Source organism: Camellia sinensis, unplaced genomic scaffold (genome assembly GCF_055761805.1).
Source record: "Camellia sinensis isolate YWXY unplaced genomic scaffold, ASM5576180v1 Unanchor1, whole genome shotgun sequence".
Classification (NCBI taxonomy): Eukaryota; Viridiplantae; Streptophyta; class Magnoliopsida; order Ericales; family Theaceae; genus Camellia; species Camellia sinensis.
In genome coordinates this window covers 21,664,754-21,691,027 of record NW_028128987.1, presented here as the reverse complement: position 1 = coordinate 21,691,027, position 26,274 = coordinate 21,664,754, and the positions used below count along the sequence as shown (strand labels likewise).

General features: G+C 36.1%; 1 protein-coding gene across 4 annotated transcripts in view; it reads right to left on the bottom strand.

Annotated features, from left to right (window-relative positions):
- Nucleotides 1-26,274, bottom strand: part of LOC114278647 (callose synthase 9) — a 93,690-nt gene that overhangs the window by 50,620 nt on the left and 16,796 nt on the right. For all 4 annotated transcript variants that reach the window (XR_014357487.1, XR_014357486.1, XM_082910522.1 and 1 more), the window contains exons 8-19: nucleotides 20,916-21,005; nucleotides 18,712-18,809; nucleotides 18,458-18,575; nucleotides 18,116-18,241; nucleotides 12,334-12,410; nucleotides 12,154-12,232; nucleotides 11,680-11,802; nucleotides 6,408-6,510; nucleotides 6,125-6,248; nucleotides 5,797-5,986; nucleotides 5,615-5,667; nucleotides 62-122 (exon numbers count right to left, since the gene is read on the bottom strand). Coding sequence is in view for 2 of the 4 variants with exons in the window: in XM_082910522.1 (XP_082766648.1) it covers nucleotides 62-122; nucleotides 5,615-5,667; nucleotides 5,797-5,986; nucleotides 6,125-6,248; nucleotides 6,408-6,510; nucleotides 11,680-11,802; nucleotides 12,154-12,232; nucleotides 12,334-12,410; nucleotides 18,116-18,241; nucleotides 18,458-18,575; nucleotides 18,712-18,809; nucleotides 20,916-21,005 (1,242 nt within the window). In the remaining 2 variants the exon portion in view is untranslated. The remainder of the gene's footprint in view (nucleotides 1-61; nucleotides 123-5,614; nucleotides 5,668-5,796; nucleotides 5,987-6,124; nucleotides 6,249-6,407; nucleotides 6,511-11,679; nucleotides 11,803-12,153; nucleotides 12,233-12,333; nucleotides 12,411-18,115; nucleotides 18,242-18,457; nucleotides 18,576-18,711; nucleotides 18,810-20,915; nucleotides 21,006-26,274) is intronic.

Genomic DNA, 26,274 nt, shown 5'->3' with positions numbered 1-26,274 from the left:
AATATCATTTTTTAGGAAAAAATAAGAAAATAAAAGAAATAGAATAACCAATATCACATACCGAAAGAAAATAGGAAAAGGAAAATTTGACGCCCAAAACAAAAAACCAGAAGATAACATACCTGCATTGCAATAATATTAGAAAAGTCAAGCTACTCCCATCAAGGATTCTGGGTTTCTTAGGCAGTGAATGAACAGTTTAAAAAAACAACTGAAGCTGCATAACTACTGTGTCTTCGGCAGTGAATGATCATAGTGTAGAAGCAAACTACTAAAATGGCACAACTATTAATGTGACTAAGGAAAAACATCATAAAGAGAGAAAGGCAGATCGTCAAAGTAGAAGGGTAAGTTCCTTACAGCTCTTGGATATCTTAAAGGGGGCAAAAATATCTAAAGCGCAGACTTGTGTACAGGGTTACATCCTCATCTTTTGGCACCATTTAATGGTTTACTTTTTAGATAATTAAAATAAACTGCATTAAAAAGAGTATCAAAAGGAGATGTTGCTCATGTACGAAAGGTTAAACCATGATAACTATACTACTCAAACAAAGCGGCCTCTCTATGGCCCTATAGATTTTTACAAAAGAGGAGAATCTAATAAATCAACAAGATCCAAGTTAAGCATAACACCTCTTGAAACTCAATTAGACAAAAGAACCAAAAAATAACTTTTAAGCGACACCAATTAAGGTCCGTATGAATAGGCAAATGAGAAATTGACTTGCCATCACACTTATCTAACCAACAACAATTAACAATGACTTGTCATCTTATTATAATCTCCTGATAGGATCTTCTCATGAGTTGCATTCCAGACCTATGTTACCTAGAACGTGGATCATTCCAGTACACGGAATGGAAACTGGAACGTGGTACCCCACATGCTCTAAAATGTGATACGATAGGAGTAGACTTGTACAGATTACACTCAAGAATTTAAGGTACTTCTAGAGTAATTTTCTTTTAACAATTAAGTATCCAATAATTTTTTTTCTTTTTCTTTCATGTAACAAATCATTTCTATGAAAATTATGACCCATTTTTGACACCTTAAATTTTAGTTCATATATTTGATTTTTTTCTCCTAAGTTAACATTTAAGGAAATATATTGGAAAAAAATTTGGGGATCATTTCGGATCACTAAATTTATCGTTTTGGAAAGAAAGTGTACCATGTTTTGGAACGTGCGTACCAATACGTAATTTGCTAGGGTATTAGCGTTTTCTGATAACATAGTTCCACACAAACAAAGCAAACTTTGAAGGAGCCTAAACAAATTTGCCTTTATATGGAAAATTCCCCCTTCTACAACCCTATAACATCCTGCACAAGACGTCACATCAAACCTCCCTTACATTGTAACAACCCACCGCAAAGAATGTTCACCTTCTCCAATTCCCTGATACCCACAAAATAGAGTTGATCCATCTCCCAATGTTGCAAATTCCTTCTCGCTCCAACATCCCAAAAAACATCACTACCCATGCCCCAAACATAATCTGCCACTAAGGCTTCTTTGTTAGCAACAACGAGGAACATACCAAGAATTCTCTCTCTCAAATGTCACGTCTCCACAACACTTACGGCACTAGAACATCACCCTATCGCTCTCTGCAACTTAACATTGGTACGATTCAAGAAATCTTCCGAAACAATTTAAATACTCTTACAAAGTCCTCTCCAATGAAACATGGTTGCCTCTGAAATCTGTCCCTCTAAAGCAAATCTCCATAACAATTTTTCTGTAAGGGCACAACCTCCTAACACCTATAGCACCTTCCCTCACCACTGTCTAAAATGTATCCTAATAAACAATATATTTGAACTCTTCCCTCACTCCACCCAACAGAAAGTCTCATTGAAATTTTCCAAGCCTCTTCGGCACCGAAACTGGAATAGTGTAACATGAAATAGGTTGGAAAACAATGTCCTCTCCACTAACATAAGACAAGAATCATTAAACAGGAATTGCTCTCCCAGCTTTTTGATCTCCTCTGAAATTGATCAACTACCCTATTCCACACTACCTTAGCCTTAAAAAAGATATCCCAAGGGTAGGCCAAGGTATGTGACAAGAAGAGCACCAAACTCACATCCCAAAAACAGCACTAGGACCCAGCATGAAGAATTTCAACAAGAATCAACTTGAATTTAGTAAGATTTACTATCAGACCTGAAACAGCCTCAAAATTCAAAATGATACATTGCAGATAGCCCAACTCTATATTACATGGAATAGAATCTAAATATCTGGTGCAACTCCGGGTGTGTTTCCAAGTGCCAAACCTTTACAATCCTGAATCTTATGATATTGAGGTATGCATCCAAAACTTGTATATGGGTATGTGGACTCATCATGGACACTTATATATTGCATATTGTATAATATTCTTTATTAAGCTATTGTCAATTATGTAGAAATGTAGCAACATAAAGAATTACAAAATTTGAATTGGGTACAAGAGTCGGATACATATACGATATACCACACCTTTACCCTTGTCAAATCTGGTGGACACGAGTACTTTGGGAGAAACAAAAAAAAAGGAGTCCATGTAACATATGCCCAACTACATCGAATTTACAACACAAAAGAAGACAATGTCATCTGCTATGGGATCTATAACATATAGATATAATGTACAACATAACCAAACCAAACCAAGTCAAGCCTTAAGTCCCATCAAATGGGTCAGTTACATGAATCCTTCTTCTCCACTCGACTCTATCAAAGGCCATTTCGTTAGTCAAATTAAGGAGATTCATATCACTATTTACTACACTTGTCCACGTCAATCTAGGCCTGCCCCTTCCCCTAACACTTCCATATACCATGACTGTATCACATCTCTTCACTGCTGCCTCTGTCAGTCTCCATTGTATATGACCAAACCATCTCAATCTATTCTCTATCAACTTATCTTCTATCGGTACTACTCCTACTCAATCTCAAATATACTCATTCTTAACTCTGTCTATTCTAGTCTTGCCACACTTCCTCATCTCAGCAACACTAATCTTATCTACATATTGTTTTTTAGTTTCCCAACATTCCATCCCATACAACATCGTTAGTCTAATAGCTGTTCCATAGAACTTTCCTTTTAGTCTAGTGGGTACTCGTTTATCGCACAATACACCAGACGCATTCCTCCACCTAAGGCACCCTACCTTAATTCTATGACCACATCCGCTTCAATCTCTCCCACCGTTGTGATAATCGATCTTAAATAACTAAAATGTTCACTCTTAGGTAATTCATGGTTCTCAATATTCACTTCTCCTCTATTTCCATTGTTACTGTTACTAAAATTGCACTCCGTAGATTCTGTCTTAGTTATACTTATCCTAAATACTTTAGATTCAAGTGCTTCTCTCCAAGTCTCTAACTTAGTGTTAACTCCTTCTCTAGTCTCATCCACTAGCACCATATCATCTGCAAAAAGCATACACCATGACACATCATCCTGAATATTTCTCGTCAGTTCATCCATTACTAAAGCAAAAAGATAAGGATTTAAAATTGATCCTTGGTTTAACCCTACACTAATTGAAAATTCACTTGTCTCTCCAACAGGCGATCTAATAGTGGTCACCACACATATCCCTAATCACATTAATGTAAACTTTCGTCAACCCTTTCTTCGCTAACACCCATTAGATTAGTGTTTTTAATGGCTCAAGGTGCAAAAGGTCTCTTGGGGCCTAGGCTCAAGGTGAGGCGCGCGCTTTATTGAAGCAAGGCGCACAGTCAGCTTGTTTAGGGTGTGCCATATAAGCACACTTTTTAGCTTTTTATCTTGTTTGGGTCACGTCACCTCTTTACTTTTCTGCACACCTTCTCGTAAAAAGTCAAAAGTGCACTTATTTAGATCATCTCAAACAACCCAAATTTAAATGATTCATACTAGTACTAAGACAATTTATAAAACAAAATTTAAAAAATAAATAAAAATTTAACCAAGGCAAATTATAGAATAATTCTCAAAGAAAGGGGAGGAGGAGAAAAAGAGAAAAAAAAATCACCAAGCCAACCAGCGAAGGCTAAGAAAAAAAAAGTCTAATCAAATAACCCAACAGCAGCAACCAGAGAAGAAGAAGAGAGAGAGAAGGAAAAGAAGGAAAAGAAGAAAAAGAACCGACCTCAATCGAAGTTGAAATTGAGAGACACAAGCCTAGAGGAAGAGACGATACAGATTTTTTTGATAGATTAGGAATTTAAGTCGACTGATTGGGGTTGAGTTGTATTGTATGAGTTGTAATCCTATGTGGTTGGAGCCTTTCGAAACAGATTAAAACAAAAAAGCCCTCTTAGGCTCGCACTTTGCGCCTTTCAAAGCCTGGCCAAGGCGTACGACTCATTAAACGTGCCTCGCCTTAGGTTTTTTTAGGCACACTCATTGCGCCTAGGCGTGCCTTTCAAAACACTGCACCAAATTATATCCCAAGGCACTCTATCATATGCTTTCTCAAAATCGATAAAAATCATATAAATGTCTATTTTCTTTTCTCTATACTTTATATTACTCTCCTCAAAAGATAAATCGCTTCCATTGTTGACTTACGAGCCATAAACCCAAATTGATTCCCTGGCACCTCTGTTATATTTTGCAAACGACGTTCCATCTCTCTCCCAAATTTTCTTTATATAACACATTAGCTTGATTCCTCTATAATTGTTGCAGTACTGAATATCTCCTTTATTCTTATAGATTGACACTAAAATACTTTTCCCCACTCTGACATTTTCCTAGTCAACAAAATCTTGCTGAATAATAGATTGACACTAAAATACTTTTCCCCACTCTGACATTTTCCTAGTCAACAAAATCTTGCTGAATAATCTAGTCAACCAAGCATCCCCTTTCTTATCCAAACTCTGCCGAGGTTGTTTAACAACTCTATCAGTCCCAAGCCCACGTAAAGGAGAAGGGTTGTGTGTTAGATAGTTGACAACTAACACGTAAAAAAACCGCTCAGATCCCTTATGAAAATGTATAAATATAATGCATATTTATAAACAAATATAATGTATGATGCAAGCAAAAATTGTTAGTTCACTATGAGATCTTTAACGATGTGGACCAATTTGTTATGTGAATATTGAATTTGACACTCCATTTGGATGGGGTGATTTGGCGAGAAATGATAAGAAATGATGAGAAACAAAACTCTTTTCTCATGTTTGGTTTATAAGATGAGTGAGAAATGGTGAGAAAGAGACCTCTCATACTAAGCCTATTTCATTTCTCACACAAAGTGGTGAGATTTGGTGAGAAACAAGTTGGTTGGTTGTAAAATATTTATAATACCAAGATTTAAAATACAAAGCAAGAAGAAGAAATCTCACTTATATCCCTCTCGCATGCTTTGCTTTCTTACTCATCCAAACGTACCTAAATGAGAGACCACAATTATTTCTTTTTCTTTTCTCACCCTTTGATCCAAATGGAGTGTGAAGAAGATCATTCTAGGTTTTTTAAAAACTCAGGCAACAACAACAACAACAACAAAATGTCGATGATAGAAAGTGTTTCAATATTCATTGAAAAGATCCTTTAAAAGCCATAAGATCCATGAATATAATAACAGAGATAAAGGAAATACTTGATATAATCAGATGTCCTCTCATACATGCCCCGGCCGACATAGTAATGTTCCTAAAATGGGAATCAAGAATCAAGAATCAAGGAAATCAACAAATAGAGAGATCTTCAAAAAAAATATACAACTAAAAAAGCTAAAACAGAATTTCAAACATATAAAATAATGTGGTGGGTGCAATCAACCTGGTGCATCCACTTGATAAAACGAATTAGAGGCCAATGATCACATCGATTGGCGAGACGGTGAAACGCTGGTATCCGCAATAGGAAACTAATAAAAATTTGGACACCAGCATAGATACCAAGAATAATTACATAAATTTTAAAGATAATAGAACCCGAATTTGATTTATTCCGCTCTTGGAGAGCTTTCCTGTAATTTGAGAGTAAACAAACAACTAAAAAGTTAAGTTCGATTAGACAATACTCATAAAGAAAAGGGAAAAAAAACGATTGCATATAATGGAAACAGAATCATGAAAATATAAATAAAGAGATACAAGCAACATACACATAAAGAAAACATATGATGGCTGAAGCTATACAAAACCAAAGGAAACGGAGGAAAATCCGTGAAACAGCTAAGCGCCGTGTAGTGGAATACGCACCAAACATCATAAAAATGTCCAGAACACCTAAATTGCAGATCAATAAAATCAGCAATTAAAGGAGAAAGTTATAGCAGGAAATTTAAAAAGTTAACAGCCCAGATTTCTATTATCCATAGTCAAGAATATGTTAAAAACTTAACAAAAGCAAAATGATACACAAAACTTTATGAAAGAAAAACTTACTCTCAAAAAACTTCATCACAACAAATGTTGGACCGAGACTAAGAACTTCTAGGATGGTCTTTGAGTTGATATGTCCATCATTGAATGCAATAATGGCAAGTCCCTACAAAAGCAATACAAAGTTCTTATTCAATGACATCCAGGCAAACATAAAAAATAGAAGAACAATCCATGAAAGAATAAAAGAGAACCACATGAAAGCAAGAATTAAAATCGTTTCAATCAACATGGAAACAAAATTGTTCTAGAACGAAATAGAAATTTCAAAATTCGACAAAAGAAATTTGAAAATATATATAAATCTTAGAAGCATATATTCTTTTTGTGAACACATGTTCTTTCCGTGTCCGTGTCCGTGTCCGTGCCTCACAGGTGAGAATATAATAGCGTATATATTGCATTTATTCTGAGATTATGTAAATATTTTGTGTAATTAAGATTATTCGTATTTCCTATTTAGTCTTAGGGTTAGAGTTACTATATAAGATGATATACTCTTACCCTAAGACTAAATAGAAATACAAATAATCTTAACTACACAAAATATTTACACAATCTCAAAATATATGCAATATATGCACTAGTATATTTTCACTTTTACGTTAACGGCTTTATAAATTTCAATATGTTTAATCAATCAATTATTAAGCTTTTACACGTCATCAAATAACACATTTTTATCAAACATATGTAAATAATTCTAAAATTGTGTAAAATCCCAACAAAATAGTGTCCAAATATTTATTTAGACTAGTAATAATAGTTGCAAAGTAAAACAAAACCTTGTATATTTTTTCACAAAAAATAATAATAATAATAAGAAAAAAAATTACGAAATATACTAAATCTGTGTCAGTATAGTGTTTTGATACGTTTCGCTATATTCTAGTTAGTGTATTACGATGGCAACACTACTATTCCAATAGCCAATTCAAGAGACAAACAGACGCCCGTATCATAATGTTACAAATTCTCATTGAAGACCACATACCTGATTTGGATTGGGATTCAAATTCTCAAGAGCCTACATCATCAACATTCACAGAATCTTGCAACTCTGTTGGAAGATCCTCAAATCGCGATCTAATCTCTAACTGGACTGAAGTTCTTAAAGTTCGACTTCATAGGACCAGCCGCAACCTTCAATTGATGTTTAGCTTTCAATCAAAACTTGGAGTCGATTCGCAAACTGCACTATCGACGTTGTTTGTTCTTGATTTGAATTCGTTGGTTGAGTCTCTATCTAGCTTCGAAGTCGAACTGCAAAGAACACCCGTCGCAAAGGACTACTCATCGCAAAAGACGACCCATTGTGAAATCAAAGTGGCCATTTGTAGCTTATGGAGTCAACGCGATTACGACCTAGATTCGAGTTCTCGAGTCGAATTCGCGGGTACTCCAGATTTTGAACTTGACTTGAGTCATCACGATTTCAGTTTGTGTCTGACTAGAAGATCTATGAGTTTCAACTTCGCGAGTTCGTGGTATCGATCTGGGTAAGAGGTGAGACTTCAAAGCCGACTTCGATCGCTTCTGGTTTGAGTTCGTGGCTTGTTTGTGGATTGTTTGACTGTGGATTATGGGTTGATCGAAGCAACATCTGGGTTACTCGAACCTCTTTCTTGGTTCAACTCTTCTTCCTAGTTGAAATCCCAGCAACTTGATTCGATTCCTTGGTTGTAAATGCCTCAACCCCTTCGTTTAAACTCTTTTACTTCAATTTAATATTCAGAAACTTGATTCTGGAATTGGAAATTAGGTGGGTCTTGCATACATGGGCTTTGATTTGTTGTGCTCATTCCACTTGTTCACTGAGCTGTGATTGGTATATTGTTGTTTGTTGTTGTCCAATTGGGTTTGTGATTATTGTGACTTGAACATTTGTGCATTTCGATGGCTCAATCAGGTCGAGGTTGTAGGGGTGGTCGTGGTAGGGCTTATGCTCAAAATTTAAGTGATGATGCCGAGGTTAATCTTCCGGTTGGAAGGGATAATGGGGTTCCATATCGAAAGGATGAAATGATTGAGATGAGACGGCAAGTTGTCGCTTTAACCGAGACGGTGCAATGTCACCTACCTCCTATCAAAGGTAATAATGGTTCCAAAGATGGTCAACTTGAGGATTCATTCGATGTTCCACATAGGCGTAGAGCATATTCACATGAGTATGATTCTAAATGGCATGAAACCGTAAAGGATTTAGAGTTTTCTAAATTCTATGGAAGTTACAATCCGGATGTGTTTGACGAATGGTTGAAGACAATTGAGAGTCATTTGGCGTGTTATGATGTGCCGGAAGCAAGGAAGATGAAATTGGTCTCTCAAAGCCTCAAAGGTCGTGCCTCCGATTAGTGAAAACAATTACAAGTTGGTAAGCAAAGAAAAAGCCAAGAAAAGATTAGAGGGTGGAGGAAGATAAGGAAGAAGCTCAAGGAGCACTTCTTGCCTTCTGATCACGTGCCACCTTTGTTGGTTGAGAAGCAACAAAAGAAGGGCTTTTCAAGTTCTGGACATCAATACCAAAGTGGCTTTGCAATCAGACAATCATCCTATGACTGTCCTAGTTGGTTACTCAACTATTATTGGAGTGCAAGAGACTTTTGATGAGGGATATCATCATACGATGCTCTTTAGTGGCAAGGTGGTTGAACCAAGGTATGATGAGAAAGAAGCTTCTACCATTGGTGAAGGAGACATGGAGGAAAATTGTGGCCAAGAACAATATTGTGGTCAAGCTCTTTCCGTTTGTGACGAAGTTTCCATCTTTGATCACGATGAGGAACAAACCTACAGTCAAGATGTTGCCGTCTTTGATGACGATAGTGAGGCGTTGTCTTTTGAGGAAGTTGATGTTTGTGAATATGGAGAAGTTCCAATTTTTGACAACTATGATGATGAAGACGACCTTCTTGTAGAGAGTGAAAGTGTACTCGAAGATGAAGAAAGTTTTACATTTACATTGTTTCCCATGAAGGAAGTGGTTTTAATCCCACCTTCTATCCCTTTTCTAGATTCTATGAAAATTATGGTGGGTAGTCATGACATTGAAGTTACATGGTTGTTAAATGAACTTTGCTTTCGAGAAATACCTCTTATGCTATCTTCAAAGCCATTTGTTCCACTTTGTGTTGATGTGGTATCCAGCCCAACTTCGTGGAGGAAGGATGAGTTTATTCTTGGGCCATGCGAGAAGCGTTATTTTGATGACATCTTGCTTCCAAAACGGCATGCTATATGGGTGGCCTATTCACACCTCAACATAGCTTCAATTGATGTGCATAAACGAGAACTCGTTTTGATGGAAGGATATTTGTAGGTTGATCTCAAATAAGGACTTGCAACTACTTAGTCATTTCCCTTCTTGTCGTGTTCTTCTTGCGCCGACGCCACTTCCCTTATTGTAGACTAGCTTCCTTAAGGAATTTGTTTGTACTGCACTTGTCTAGTAATGTGTTTCATTTCTTATGCGTTGACTGTACTTTGTTTTGATCCTTACTTGAAGACAAGTTCTTTCGAGTGGGAGAGCATCATGTAGGACATCATGTGCATGGCATGTGACTAAGTGTGTGGTTAATTGATAGCCTATATCTGCAGAAGTAACCATTTTGTAACTAACTTTCATATATCATATAATTGATTGATTAGAGATATTCTCTCTCTAGAACCTTAGGGTTACTCTCTAATTTCTCTCTCTTGTTCTTAATTGGCCCCATCATTATTTAATTACTTTTATTTATAGGTCTTAAACAAGTATAGAAGCCAGTAATTTTAACAGTTTCCTTTTTTTTGTTTTAGTTGATTTAGGAAGTCTCCTAATCCTATATAAAGCTACATAATGTTTATAATTTAATAAAGTTGATATTTTAGAGAATTTTCAGATCTTTGAAGCTTTCTTATTGATAGTGTGATGCAATCAACCCTAGGTGTAATGCCTATGGAATTCTAGGAGTGATTCCTAGACTATCTTCTTCTTCTTCTCTTTTTTCTTCTTTGTCCACATACTTTAGTTACTATTCTCGGGTTACTATTCACAGCCCTCTAAAGATGCACTTTTTAACCTCAAAACCCTATCCAATCACTCCCAGATCAACCCTAACCCCTTCTCCTACCTATTAGGAGTCAATTTAATCATTAAAACCCTAAATCACTTGCTGTTTCGGCTGTCAAATAACCTCTATTTTCAAAATCCAGCAAGCTGTCCTACATGACTATGGATGCTACCAATGTGACTGATCACTTCTTCAAAAAGAACTATAAGCTTCATACGGTTCCCATTTCTATTGTGTCGGATATGGATGCCAAGTTCCTCGGACATTTTTGAAGGACTTTGTAGCAAAAGATTGGCACCAACTTGCATTTTAGCACTAGCATTCATCCGCAAACCAATGGACAAACAAAAGTGGTAAACCAGAGCCTTGGGAACTTGTTCAGATGTCTTGTGGGGGATCATCCTAAGGGTTGAGAAGATGAGCTTCTTCTGGCTGAATTTACTTACAATTCCTCTATCGATCGGGCCATTAATTCTTCTCCTTTTGAAGTAGTCTATGGTTCCAACCCTGCTAGCGTAGTGAATTTGATTCTTTTGCCTATCTCCAAGAAAGGGAATGCCAAGGTGGAGGACATGGCCGCGTTTATGAAATAAGTACAAGCTCAAGTAAAGGCCAAAATTGAGCAATCCAAAACCGCAGCTGATTAGTACAAACGGAAGTTGTTTTCAAAGAAGGGGATCCTGTTGGAGTGGTTCTGACCAAGGAGATGCAACACCATGATTCTTACATGAAATTGAATGCTAGAAAAGTCGACCCTTGCGATGTTTTATGCAAAATAAACGACGCCGCCTATCCAGGACACTTCCTCCACTTTTGAACATCTCCAACACTTCCAATGTTCCACATTTGGTACCTTACGTGGTAGATTAGATTTGTTTTTGTGTTCCACTGTTCCAACTTGAAGACAAATTTTTCTAAGGGCAGGAGTGCTTATGTAAGTAGTTGTTGTGTTAGTATGTGTTAGAATTGTTTGTTGATGTCAGTTGCTTCATAAACAACTACTGAACATTTTTTATAGTAAAATTCAAAGCTTGTTCTTGTATCCCTATTTGGGAATTTTCTGTGTCTAGAATTACACTCTTTTAATTTTGATTTGAATACAATTAAGGGCTAAGAAGCACCAAAATAAAAGAAGAAACACCATGACAAGAAAAAAGGCAGAAAATACAGTGATAAAATGAAGACAACAAATACGGAAATAAGCCTAAAGACAAATTGCAAACCTGAAACATCAAGACAAGAAATATCCACAAACGGTGGAAACTATGGTAAAGATGAAGAAACGTCCTGTGCTCAACAAACGAAGTTTTCCCTTGACGTTTACTTCCGCCACAATTAAGCACATTCTGAAAAAAACAAAGGCATAGAAGGTCAGCAAAGCTACAAATAGTAAGAATGATAATAATTATAACAGCACGTTTAACATCTTCACAGAATGTGTCCTAGGATGAAAAAACTATTAGTATTCAATGAGCAACTAATTCCATCCCAACTCTCACATTAGACGTGGCAGCACAACCTCTGTTAATTTGGAGGGGAATTAGTCACAGTAAGAAGGTAAAGTGCAAAAGATCAAAACCATATGAGGGGTTTTGGGCCATTTTTAAACATGAGGGGGGTTAAAATGCTCCAAAGCCATACCACAAGAGGGTAAAATGAATTTTTCCCTTATCTATAACAGTTGGAAAGTTGACAACCTTTGATCTTGGAGTTGGCTTAAGAAAAAATGATGAACTTTTGCGCCATGGCCAACTAAGTTCAAAGCAATGAAGTGACCTGAAAAGGGGGGAAGTTAAAAATAAATAAATAAATAAATTTAAAAAAAAAAAAGAAAGATAAAAATTTATGATGCACAGAGCTTCCAAAATAGAGCTCACCAAAAATATTCATTAAAATCATCATAATTTCTCCAGGAAGAATGAGGTGCTCGCCCGTTATCATTGTTCGCAGCTTCCTGCAAACCAGAAAATCATCAACATTTTAGGAAGCATATAATGAGGAGACCAGTATATCAACTGTGGTCACAAACAAGGACTTGAATATTTATCAAAGTTGGGGGGGGGGGGGGGGGGGGGGGTGTGGCCACACAACAACAAAAAAAAAAGTGAACAAGAGTACAGGAAAAACACAAAACACACAGGAGATTTTTGTTTTCTTTTTTACACGGTTCTCCCACAACACAATAACATCCACAAATGATTTATTTTGAAATGGCACCAACATGATGCCGCCCACATATACTATAATAGAATCAAAACAAAGACGTAAACTTCATTACATAATAATCTATTTACACAAAAGACTCTACAAAGTCCAAAATTGGTTCAAGCACAAATCAACCCTTCTTCAGAATCAACTATAGAAAAGAGATCCAATTCTACTCTTCCCTTGGAAGACAGACGCATGAACTAAGGTGGTTTTTCTTTTTTGAACAGCAACTCTGGATTCCATTATTATCAATTGAAAATTTGGAAAAAAGAGGATTCTAGATGGTTAGCAAATATTGCACGTGTTGCAAGGCACAGGAGACAGTGGATGATCATCTTATTCATTATACCGTTGCAATTAAGTTATGGGACTTCTTGCTTTCCAGCGTTGGCATTCAGTGAGTAACGTCAGGTTCAGGGCGAGATTTGTTGTAGTGTTGGGGAAACGGTTGTGAAGTGAAGAAGAAGACGACAACTTAGATGTTTTTCCGTTGTGTGTTTTGTTGCGCTTCCGGAGGGAAAGATATAGATGCATTTTTGCAGATTCTAAGTTGGGAGTTCATAGGCTACATATGAGTCTTTGGCATAGTTTTTATTTTTCAAGTGAAGTAGTTTTCTGTGAATCCTCTTTTTTCCTTTTGGTTTTTTTGTCTGAGCTCAATTTTTATGTTGAGCTTCTCTGAGCCCTTTCAGGATTTTACATAGGGTTCACCCCCTTGTTGCCTCTTTCTTTTTGGCAATACAATATTTTACTTCGCAAAGAAAATAATAAAAATACAAGCTTACACATATCAAAAAAATACTCACCCAAATAATCCACAATCAAAATCAAAGACACCACTTGAGTTTTTATAACTTGTTTTCTAAATTTGTTTACAAAAAAGAAACTAGTTTGACAAAAATAAACATAAAAAAATATTTACATTTTTGAATTTTCAAAATTATTTATGCCATATATATATTTGAAAATATGAGTGCTTTTTATTTTTTTATTTTAGTTTAAGTGTAAAGGTTGTAGAAATTAGGGTTGAGGTTAGATAGAGAGAAGAGAGGAAGAGAAAGAAGAAAAGAGATGACAGCAATAGGTTTAGGGTCATAATTCAACCCTTCACCTTAGCACTGATTAATATTAAACACAAATGTGACACACTCAGCACACGCGACTATTCTAACAAAAAAAAAAAATTCACCAAACTAGATTTAGAAAAATTTCAGAAAACAAATTCTGAAAACTCGACAAACAAAGCACAAACAACCTTTTCTTCGCGTCCCCACTCTGGGCACCCTCCCAGATTATATGAGATCCATCACATTAGTCAAGAAGACCTACGTCAATCCAAACATACTAAGACTCACATTACAAATACTTCTAACCACTATATTATGAATAAGCATGTGATTGACTAATTCTCCAACCTGCTTACATATACAACACCAATTAATAATAATTTTGCATCCTCCTGATCCAAATAACACTGGTGAGTAGTTTACCATGACCTTCTAAGGTGAGGAAGCATTTCTATAACCCACATTAGATGGCACGCAGGCAGAATTTTACAAAAAGATACCACCTCAAAGCTTCCAGAGTTCAACCACGTCCATCCCTAATCATGGTCTCCTACACATGAAGTAGCATAAGGAAACCAATAAAGTTCAATAACATCTGCATTTCCAATCATTCAACTGACGAGAAAAAGGGAATATCCCAGAAAAATGACACAACATTCAACCATGACACCACCCCTGTTAACCACAACATGAGCAAGGGCAAGCAAAAACTCCTCTAGATTCTCTTCTGTGCACTAATAGTAATAGTAATGACTCCAAAGTCAAGCCTTCTCACCATTCCCAATAAAATACCAAGTAGAAAAACAAAAATCAGCCCATCCTAACAAAACACCCTACCAAAGCCTCATTCCCATATCACATAGAAACCTCCATCGAAGACCCCCCCCCCTTTCTCTCCCAAAAAGAGTAAAATCAAACACACTACCATTATTTTGACTTCATTGTCCTCCTCCAATATCTATACCGCTCGCTACACTTCCAAAGTCTATTTCTAAAAAGAGATTAGTTAAAAAATTTAAGCCTCCAAAACCCCCAAACTCTTCTTTTGTTGCTAATAATATATATATATATATATATAAATCCTGAATTCTCCCTTTAAGAAAATACGAACTGCATCCCAATCCACCAAATGATCTTTGAAATCATCCCATGTCCAACCCCATAAAAAATCTCTTCGCATCCTTTCAAACCTCTTTGCCGCTGTGGAGAATATACTGAACAAAGACAAGCATGTTTTAATCAAAATAAGAATACTCTTTTTGACAAATATTGCCTCTTCCACCAAATCAATCGTCTTTTGGAATTTTAAAAAATCAAATAACAAACATACCTGGCCTTTAAAGATGATCCCAAAGGTTAACCAAAACAAATTTAAAAGGTGAGAATTTCACTTACAACCCTTAACAGAAGCTAAAGCCCCTACATTTTGCACATCACTAACCGGATAGAGGATAATTTTCCAAAATTCACCTTCAAATATGACGGAGAGTCAAAGCACAAAACCGCAGATCAGAAGTAGCCAAACTGCTGCATATTTGCCCCTGAAAAATAATAATACCATCCACATAGTACAAATGGGGCACCAAATAAAAGATAACCATTAAACCTCCCACCCTCAAAAAAGTTCAAAAAAACTCCCGACATACACATCAACCCCCCTACTCAAAACTCCATACCCAATATAAAAAGAAAAGTTGACAAGAGATCTCCTTGACGCAACCCTCTAGAAGTTTAAAAGAAATCAATTGGAGATCGATTTACCAAGACTGAGTTATTAATAGTGGAAATACAAATGTCAATCCACTTCATTTTTGCCTTAACCCTATCCTCTAAATCACATAAAGAATAAACTCCCATTTTAGCAGTGTCATGGAGATTTTGGAGAGGAGTAGTGCATTTGTCGCATTCTTGGTGGGCCGGCAGGGTGAGGAAAATGAGGAGAAAGGCATGCTTTTCATGCCGCTATGCCTTTGCAATTAATTTGGAGTTAACTTAATAGGTTTTTTTTGTGGAGATGAAGAACCTTTATAATTGGATCTCTACAGGCTTAGACCCAACTTCGAGCATTTTTTGGATTTTATTGACACTATAGCTTTGTATCATGTCCCCACTTTGTTGGCCCTTTTAACAACCTTTCACAGGTCTTTTTTGGCTCTTTTATACCGGAAGAAACAATTCCTTGAAGAAAGGGGAAAAAAACATTTGTCATAGATCTTCTCAATATAAGGCTTAGAAGTTAATCCCAAGTTCCCACTCAATCTAAACTCCACAATCTCAATTGCAACCAACAATGTATTCAAAATTCTAAGAACACCCTCGACAACACTACCTTCAAATGTAAAGCTAGATCCTTTGCCAACAATTTGTGTTCAGCCAAAAATCTCTAATCTCCAAAACAAAAGAAAACAATTGAACAAACAACGCATCCAAACTCTTCAAATTCCCCATTTTCACATTATTCCTGTTCCACCACCCTCAGATCTGACATCATCAAGATCACCCCCACTTTGCCCACCGCCTAAAAATGATTCAGCTCCATAAACCAATCCCAACCACCCAAAAAAAGCTCCTCACCCCTCTACACACCATATTCGCTCTCGAATCTTTAAGTAAGGCCTCCACCATTGTTCGTTTCACAACAAAATTCAAGCATCATAAATTCCAAAATTTAATCATTAACATCATGAATAAATGAACAACATATCCTCCCCTTCTTATTCACACACCCATATTATCACTTTTGCTACTTCTGATTACATATTTGATCAGCTCCGTTAACCCTTGCTCAAACCACTCCCAAGACGAATTTAGTAACTACCAATAAGCATCACCCTCAACCATAAATTGTCTTCTGCAACACTCTTTGGACCAAACATAGCCACTGGCATGCATTCTAAAGGCTCCAAGACATCCACCTCCAGCCTCACACTCATTGTCACCATATCCACTGCGGAACCACGACATTATCAGAAGAGGTACCAGTGGGTGACAGATAGTCACAAATTTTCAGTAAACTACATCTCCTCCACTAGAAACCTCTTAAAACTTTCAAACCAAACTCTGCCTTATCCCTCCCAATCAATTGTTCTGCCTCTACAAGAGCCCACCACTGGTACGAGTTCAGCCGACCTTCCCTAGACGAGCAAACCATTTTCTAACTCCCACCACTGGTATGAGATCAGCAGACCTTCCCCAGACTAGGAAACATTTCCTAATTCCCACTCTACTGGTATGAGATCAGCAGTCCTTCCCCAAATAGGAAACCATTTCCTAATTCAAATCACCTCTTATCATGCTATTAGGTCATCTTATTCACCAATCAATTGGATGTTTTAATCCAATTTCTTCATCAGGAGGGGGAGGGGGCCAAGTGAGAGTTAACACACATCAAATTCCCGCCACTAACTCATTAATATTAAGGCTATTACTGAAATTTATAGCAAAGGAATAGGAAAATAATAATCCTAACTTGTAAAATTCCAAGAAGGGAAACCAAATAAAATTAGGACTTGGGGGGAGGGGGAACTAACCAACTCTCTCTTGGTTCAAATCTATCATGCTATGAAGGTCATCTTATTCACCAATTAATAGGATGTTTTAATATCCACACCCAATTTCTTTGTAACTTTCAACAAAAAACTTGTGCAGGTCGTTATCCTTCAAAATAAGAAACTATCGAAAAATATTGAGAATAGGTGATATTGAATTTTCTATTAAAATGTTCACCTCTATTAGAAACACCCTAGAACAAACATTGACCATTGGACCTCATTTAATCAACAATGAAATAACCTCTAACAATACCACTCATCAAAAGCTTTTAAACTCCAAACCACTTATTGCCACCGCAAATCATACACTTACTTGAGTTGGATTTTGCAAGCAAGACTAAAGTGAGGGATAAAACAAAAAAGAAAGCACAAAACATAACAAAATTTGAGGTTTGCCATAGTAGAGCTACATCCAAGGTAAAGATCTGATCAAGAAGCTATGCTACATCTATATTGATTTTTCATGAAAGTAAAATTAAAAGCCACAACAAACCAACAACTCCCCCACCACGAAAAAAAAAAAAATACAGTGAGAGAGATAGAAGAAAAACACAATTTTGAAAAGAGAGCCAGATAAAAACTATAAACAAAACCACAAGAACTCATATTCCAATGAGATCCACGAAGGCGCATACTAAGAAAATAAATAAAACTCATATCGAAAGAAATTATGGCCTGCGCAACAGAATGTAAAGATGACTGTCGTAACCAAATCCCAGTTTCAATATTAAATAACAGAGATCTCAAATCCAACTAACTAGATCAGTTTATTGATAAGTAACTGTCAGATAAAGAAAATATAAAATTAAATTAGATAGTAACCAAAAGCATACCGCAGCGACCACCTCATAAAGAGGGCATATAATTTGATCAAGGAATGACACACCATTCTCAGTTTTGCAACTGTTGGCTGGCTGTGCAATCTGCTGCCGTAATATTTCATCCAGTTCCCTTACCATCTGTGTATACAATTCATCTTTCAAAAGTAAATAAGTATTCAAGAAGACAACAAAAACCATGCTACAAGTCAAACAAAATGCACATTTAACAAAATGAATTTGACTACAGAAGTCTAAGCATCCAATCAAGAATGCTAAGAATTCTAAATTAAAAGAACCACATATTTTATTATTAACAAGACAAGAAACAATATAATCCATAACAAGATGGCCTACATGATGAAATATGTAGCACAAGCATTCTGGAAGAAATCTAATGTTGGCGGCTTCACCCCAAATGAGAAAATACAAAGAAACAAACAGCAACTTCTTCTCCTTGATAACATCTTCCAAACTGCACAGAAACCAATCAGATTGTCAAAATTGCGTGGCCTGATGACCATCTGGAATGAGCACACAAGTACAATGCTATATACATATATCCCCTTTAAGCACCACAAAGACAATTGCACAAGATAGAAGTTCCTTACACAGTCCATACTGGTTGAATGCTCAAATAGTCACACCACTTAATGTAGTTATCAAGCGACTTCAGAAATACTTTCTGCACAGCAGCCTCATCCAATTTCTGGAGGAAATAACAACATATTTTTTTTTTTTTAAATCAGCAAATAACAACACATGATCTCAATTGTGCAATGAGACTAGATAATGTGTAATGATCCTAAAAAAGCCTTAATCAATCACTTCACACATCTACCATAAAGCTTCTGGACATTGTCATGTTGATTAAAGGAAACAGAATAACCAATGTTATTGAAAAAATATATGATTCAAAAATCACCATTCATTTGCTAAGAAAGGTAAAACTTACATAAATTTTCAAAATATTCTTCAATTGTTTGAGTTTTATGACCGACCAACATGAATCTACCATTATTTAATAAGATAGTAAAACAAAGCATGGAATGAGAGAAGATGAAAAGGTCAAAAGGAATTTGTAACACTTGTTCAACGTGATTTCCAAAAGCATGCAGTGAAATTATAATCACTAATCCCTTGTCACTGAGATAGTAGAATAATTGGCATACAGATGAAGTTAAGATTTACTGGTGTCATCAACCCAGTTAACTTGGAAGGAAGTAACATTTAAGCACCAAAATAGCAATAAAAAATTCATGAGGGTAAGTTACTTTAACCTTAAGCATCTTTAGAAAATGTATTAAGACATTTTGAAAGAAAAAAATGAGAAAATATATATATATAAAGAACATGTCAGATCTGACGGGATCTCTTGGAATCCTATTAAAAACTTCTTAATCACCAAAATAACAACAAATTACGTATAGGTCGTGGTTATTTTCATAATAGGCACTTTTGAAGTTGTATTATGTCATTTTTACAATAATAAAAAAATAAGTAAAAAAGAGTCATAATCCATCGGCCACGATAGTTTTAAGAATTACATGAATCGTAAAAAGTAAATCAAAACATGAACCAAATGTGAATCATGAAATTCACTGTAGATTCTATTTCAAAATAGATTTACCCATAGATTCATGTCGATTTTTGATAAATCACAAACTAAATAGCAAATCGTAAGATTCTGATAACATAGAGAAAGTACTAGAATAAGTTTTGGTTGTTTTTTTTTTATTTCTTTGAGAATCGTATGTTTGAGATGTTATATCTCAGTTGGGAGTGAGTTTATTCCTCGATGGGAGCGAGTTTCTTACATGTTTCTTACTTGGGAGTGCAGAATCACATTCTTGAGTAAGAAATGTCACCCAACTACGAGTTTCCTGCTACTAAGATGCATGTAACAATATTTTCAAAGTACCTAATACAAGCACAAACATACTCACACATAACACTAAGTATAAAAATGAAGAGAAACAACATTACACAATGGCATAAAATATATAACAGTGGGGTACATAATTAACTACAAATTCTCCTTTTTTAATACAAAATGTCCCAACACAAAATGGCCATTACCCATTCTTTATCCCAATTAAAAGAGGGAGCTAGAAAACATAGACTTCACAAATCTAGCATTATCTTGCACTGGCAACCCACGCTTTATCCATTGCATCAAGTAATGCCCCATTTTCAGAGATGTATTTAGTAGTATATATCTATATATTAAATACGAATGTCATGAATTCTCAACAAACATAGGGCATCATAGAAAGGATTACGGACAGTTATATAAAATGGAAATAAAGATTCAAGTAGTACATACAACAAAACATATACTATGAAAAAGGTAATGGTGTCCTCACCACATTAAAATTTGAAAAATCAAAAAAAATAAAAAATAAATAATAAAGGGAGAACAAAGCAAGTTATTTGACAACTCTAATATGGAAATCCAATCATTAGATAGTGCGTGAGGCCCTGACAATTGCGAGATTTCAACACCCTGACACATAAGTAGGAATAAAATCATAAAGTAAATATAGAGGCATACAAAAAACCCAAAATACAGTCAGCAAGTGCATTCTTTAAATAGAATAGCAGCTCCATAGTTCCCAAAATGATTTCCAGCCTCAATAGAATGAAATCAATAACAAAGAGATCTCAATAAAGGCGGAACAAATGTCCAGAGTCTTCCTTCAAGCATCATACTATCAACCATGTTTAACTTACAAATTTAATGGAAAAAGTGATGATCATAACTACACAAATTGAAATTTAATTTAATAATTTAAGAATGGCATCTAAGGCATACCGGTTCAAGCTCATCAAGAATCCCAAGCCGAGTTTGTTGATTTGCAAGGAGGAGAACTATGTGTTCCCGCTGGTTAGAAACATTGTCTTTCTGCCCAAAAAAAAAATTAAATTTGAACTGTGACATCAATAAATTAAAAACAAAATTGTTTTGTCAAAGGCTTGTCAAAATATTGAAGAGTTGTGTAAACAAATAACTAGAACCAGAGGACATGAAGCATAAATTTTAGAGATAACTAAAACAAGTTATGTTTGTTGATGCTTCAGCACTTTTTCCTCATCATAAGAGGCAGTTATTGAAGAAAAAGGGGAGGAAGACCAAGGCACCATAAGCCACCAAAAAGATAAGACCAGGGGGGGCAAAAAAAGGAAGCCAACAAAACCCAGTAAACATTATACCAACTGAAGAAATTCCCTCCAGAACATGGTGTAAATATCTACCTATACAAGAACAAGCTACAACATTATTATTCTACCCAAAAAAAAAGATTCATCAGCAGTACCAACTCAAACAAATAAGAAAAAGGGCAAATCTGAAATTTCATATGAAACATAAGGATTAAAGTTTCGAAATCATTTTGATTCTTTATTTGTATTTATTATAATTTATTATGTTGCTAGACATATTTATATTATTATAGTATGTTTTAGTACTTACGGGTATTATGGTAAATTCAATAATTGCTAGACATGATTAGTAGTCATAGTCCATGGGTCGTCTTGCGGGTCAAGTAATGTTATTTGAATCATGTTTAGAGTCCTAGTTGGTCCAAAGTATTAGTAACTTTCAAATATTCTTAGCTTCTAAATTTGAGTGAGTCTTTATAGAAATACGAAAGTCTTTAACCTATAAATATATGTGTAATCCCAATGATTCAATAGAAAAGTTGATATTATGAGAATTTGATATTGTGTTTGTGTGTGATTGGCCTAACCCCTGCGAGGGTGAAGCACCTCTTTCTCTCTCTTCTTCTTCTACTTATCTCTCTTCTTCTTTGCGCACATACCCAAGATACTATTCTTGGATTACTACTCACAGTCCACTAAAAGTACACTTTTCAGCCCCAAAACCCTTTTTTTTCTTTTTTTGATCAGCAAATGTTAGTTATTAGATTAGCACCTATGGGAGAAAATCTCCGCAACCTTGGCAAAGCACCTAAGTGCTTGCACTCCCTTAATTCAACCCCCTAAGGGGAATTGAACTCATGATCTCCTTGGGACTAAGCCCTAAGGAAGGCATGGTGGCCAAAACCCTATTTAACCACTTCCAAATCAATCATAATCCCTTCTCTACCAATTAGCCTTCAATTTAACCATTAAATACATAAATTACTGTGACAACCAAACCATTCATGCATCATGTATATTCTACTATTCATGCATTCATGTTATATGTTATGTGCTTGTGTGACTTAGGCTTGCTAGCAATACGATGAGAATAAGAAGCAGCTTCAAAGTGGCATATGAGCGCAAGTTAACCACTCCCGTATCATGAAATTCCATAAAACTCTAAACAAATCATTGGTCACCACCTCCCAACAATCTTGAAAGATAGCCATGGAGAAACCATCCGGACTTGGAGCTTCATCTCTTTCACAATCAAATAGCACTTCTCTAATCTCCAATTCCTCAATAGGTCTTTCTAACCAACTTGCACTTGCCTGATCAATAGATACTCACTCAAGTCCTTCTATCCCCGGTCTAACCAACTCATCCTATGAATACAGCTTAGAATAAAAATCAAAAATCCCCTTGACTATATGATCTTTCCTTTCCTTCACTACCCCGGGGCTAACCTCCAATCTTTTGATAAACTTCTTCCTTTTCCCATCTGCCATCTTGTAAAAAAAAATTGAAATGATATCCCCCTCTTTTAACCACTCCACCTTTGCCTTTTAGGCCAAAAAATCTGCTCCCTAAAAATCAGCTTTTCCAACTTCAATCTTAGCTCATTTCTTTCTCTCCTCATTGACCCATCCATCTCCCCTTGCATTTCCTTTCCATCAATTTCCTCAATCCTATGCTCAACCTAAGATTTTGAAGCCTCCAAGTTCCCAAAAATCTCCATATTCCAGCTCTTCACATCCTCTTTAATCATCTTCAATTTTCTCATGACTTTAAAACCCTCCCACCCATGACATCCAGCATTATGCCACCATACTGCATATGTGATATGTTATATAGGCTCCCGGAGTATTGGAGCCCAAGCAACCTATTGGACAGGTGGCTCATTCTTCCCAACTTTATCGGAAGCTGATATAAGCCCTGCTGCCGTCTGTGGTTTAATGGCAGGCAGGAGAGCAACATATCATGTATGCATCAAGCAATGAGTGTAAGGTCCCCATCACCTCTTCCCCATGCCTAATCAAGGTGAAACGGTCTTAACAAGAAGACAACCATCTTGACGACCCATGACCTCAACCTTTAGTCCAAGATCCTCTAATGATCCCAAGTAGTGATGCCTGGATCCTACTCCCGACCCAGGCAATTGAGTGGATGAGTGGGCCAAAGGCCTATCTCAATGTTTGGGAGAGCCAAGGGCTCATCATTAACATTTCAACACATGCAAGCAGGCTGGGGGCCTGACTATAATGCTATTGGGCTAGAAGTGAGTGAGGAATGAAAGACCATGGGCATACAGGGCCATGGCCCTGTTTGGTAGAGCTGTGGAAAAGTGCTTATAGCTTATGCCTAAACAGCTTATAGCTTATAATTATGAACATAAGCTGATTTCTGACTTATAAATTAAGCATCTCCTGCCCCACTTAAAGAATAAGCTGATTTCTGACTTCCAAAAAGCTATAAGCTATAAGCTAAACCAAACACATCAAAATAGCTTAAATTAAGCTGAAAGCTGAAATAAGCTGCTTTTAAGTTCTGCCAAACAGGCACCATGTTGTTGTCTGTTGCAAGGCTCTTCATACTTGGACTTGTGTGTGCTCCCACTTAGGCTAAGCATGCAATCGGTGCTACATGATACCTTGTCGGTCTGCCATGCAGACGAGGTATTATTGACACAGCGCTCATAGGGCTCGACATGTATTAGGTGTGATACGTCGGCGTAGTGCCTTGTTGGTCTACCACACGGGTAGGGCATTAATGATGTGGCACTCGTAGGGATTGCCACATATGAGGCGTGATACAAGTACCCATAGTCAGCAACGAAAACGTTGGAGGAACTATGACCACATGAAAAGATCAAGGATGACACTCAAGTTCTTGAAATGAATTTGGAAGAGAGAATCTTGGGCAAAAAATTATCTCCTTTAAGGAAGTTGATTGGAATCAACCTCTTAAATATGACAAATACGAGCCCCAGGAATGGTCATCTAATCACTGTTAAATGTTATTGTCACAACTAGGTGACTATTGAGTCATTAAACTTTGTGCTACATGCTGAATCCAATGGCAAAATAATTGCAGAATTTAGAACAACTAAATTTATTAAAAATGAAATGATTGGTGGTTCTCTGTTGTACTCACCAAGTTCATCACTCAAGTATCATGATGACCCATTCCTATTGGAATTTTTTAAAATGTATGTGATGAAGAAAATCTTTCATATTCACCCAAAAAAAGAAAATCTTAAGTCAAATGATTTTAGTGCTCTTGAATATGGAAGATTATTTGAAGTGACAAGTTGTGATTGTGCTCATGTCAAGAGGTGATTCAAATATGTTTTGCAGCTTCTCTGCTGGCTCTTACACATCCAGATTTTGGAATGCGTCAAAAGGTGAAAAAATGAATTGGTCGAAAACTGAAATTTAAACCAAACCTCAAATACCAAAGCAAAACTTGAGGACGTGTTTTTCCACAACCAGGTGAGTATGATGCAATTGGTAATCAAAAATTAGTTAGTGATGAGGATAGATTTTTACTTGAATAAACAGAGCATATTTTGGTAATCAGTCAATTGAGAAGTCAGAAAGTAGTGTGCTGTACCACCTTTTTGGTACCTTTCATAGTATTAATATGGTTAACCAAGTAGTAGACTATTGACTATGTGCCTCGTAATTTAATATACTTAATGTTGAAGCTATCTTGTGAATGTAATAACATTAAGTGACAACTAAGATGTAATGTCCCATATGAGAAATGCCCCATCCCCCCAATTTTTCCTCCCCCACACTCCCCCCAATGATGTAGAAAACAAATACCGACCAATCAACTCTCTTCAAACTCCTCTTTCTTCTTTCAAAATTGTTTGACATCTCATTAGAGGTGCAATTGGGGGCGATGAAATGGGGGGATGTAGCAAAATTCATCCTATATATAAATATAAATATGAGAAAAATTCTGGAAAAGACACTTCTTGGCTTGTAAAATTATTCAATACTTGGAGACCTCACCACCATACAATCTTGGTTTACAGCACTTGCACGTTGATTCATTTCCCAGCAGCCTCTCTGCAATGTTTTTCACTTCAGCAAAAATTCACTTCAATCTCCTTAATGAACTCATCAAGTCTCTGACACTTTGAGTAACCCTATCCCTATTAAGCTTCTCTGAAACTGCCTAACCCAAACACACATGTTGGGAGAGCACAACTCATATAGGCCAACAAATTTCTCCCACTAAGAAACTCTTAAGACAATTAGGACCATAAGCTCCCGATAACTGCTACTCACTACAATCAAAATTCTTACATCTAATAGCCAATGAGAGTTCCCCCACTAGTGACCTATGAAGCATGGGTACTCAAAAAATATTGTTGTATGAGTACCAGGTACTTACTCGGCACGGGTACACGTACTGGTACAACTGCATGCATACTAGGCATGTGAAATACCTTGGGTACAAGACGGGTACATCTCAGCAGGTTGGGTGCTTTTATGGGTACTTTGGGGCATAAATGTAAATTTTTTAAAAAAGGATACTAGAATAATTATATTGTGCCTATTTTATAAATTCTAAAAATATAAGGTATTTTTACAATTATCAAAAATATAAAAATACTTAATTCTTTTTTTGACAGTTACAAAAATACTCTAATTATTTTTTACATTTGATCTTTTAATTGTCATAGATCCTATTTAAATATAGCAAGCCCCACAGTTTTAACATAAATAATTACACTAATCTCCCTTTTAGTAAAGTTAAATGCACCGAAACTAATGCAATGTTGTAAAGACACACGAATAAACAAGAAAAAAAATATGCATTTCAATGTAAGAGATGACACCATTTTTCTGTCCATTTGGCTAACAAATTGTAGATGAAAAGGAGGCTAAGAGTTATATAAATTAACAAATCAAGGTAACTTGATGTCATTATGTCGAAACGGTGGGGCTTCTTGTATTTTTTCCAAACCTCAAGGAGGTCAATGTAATTTACTCTTTAATTATTGTATATCATGTACT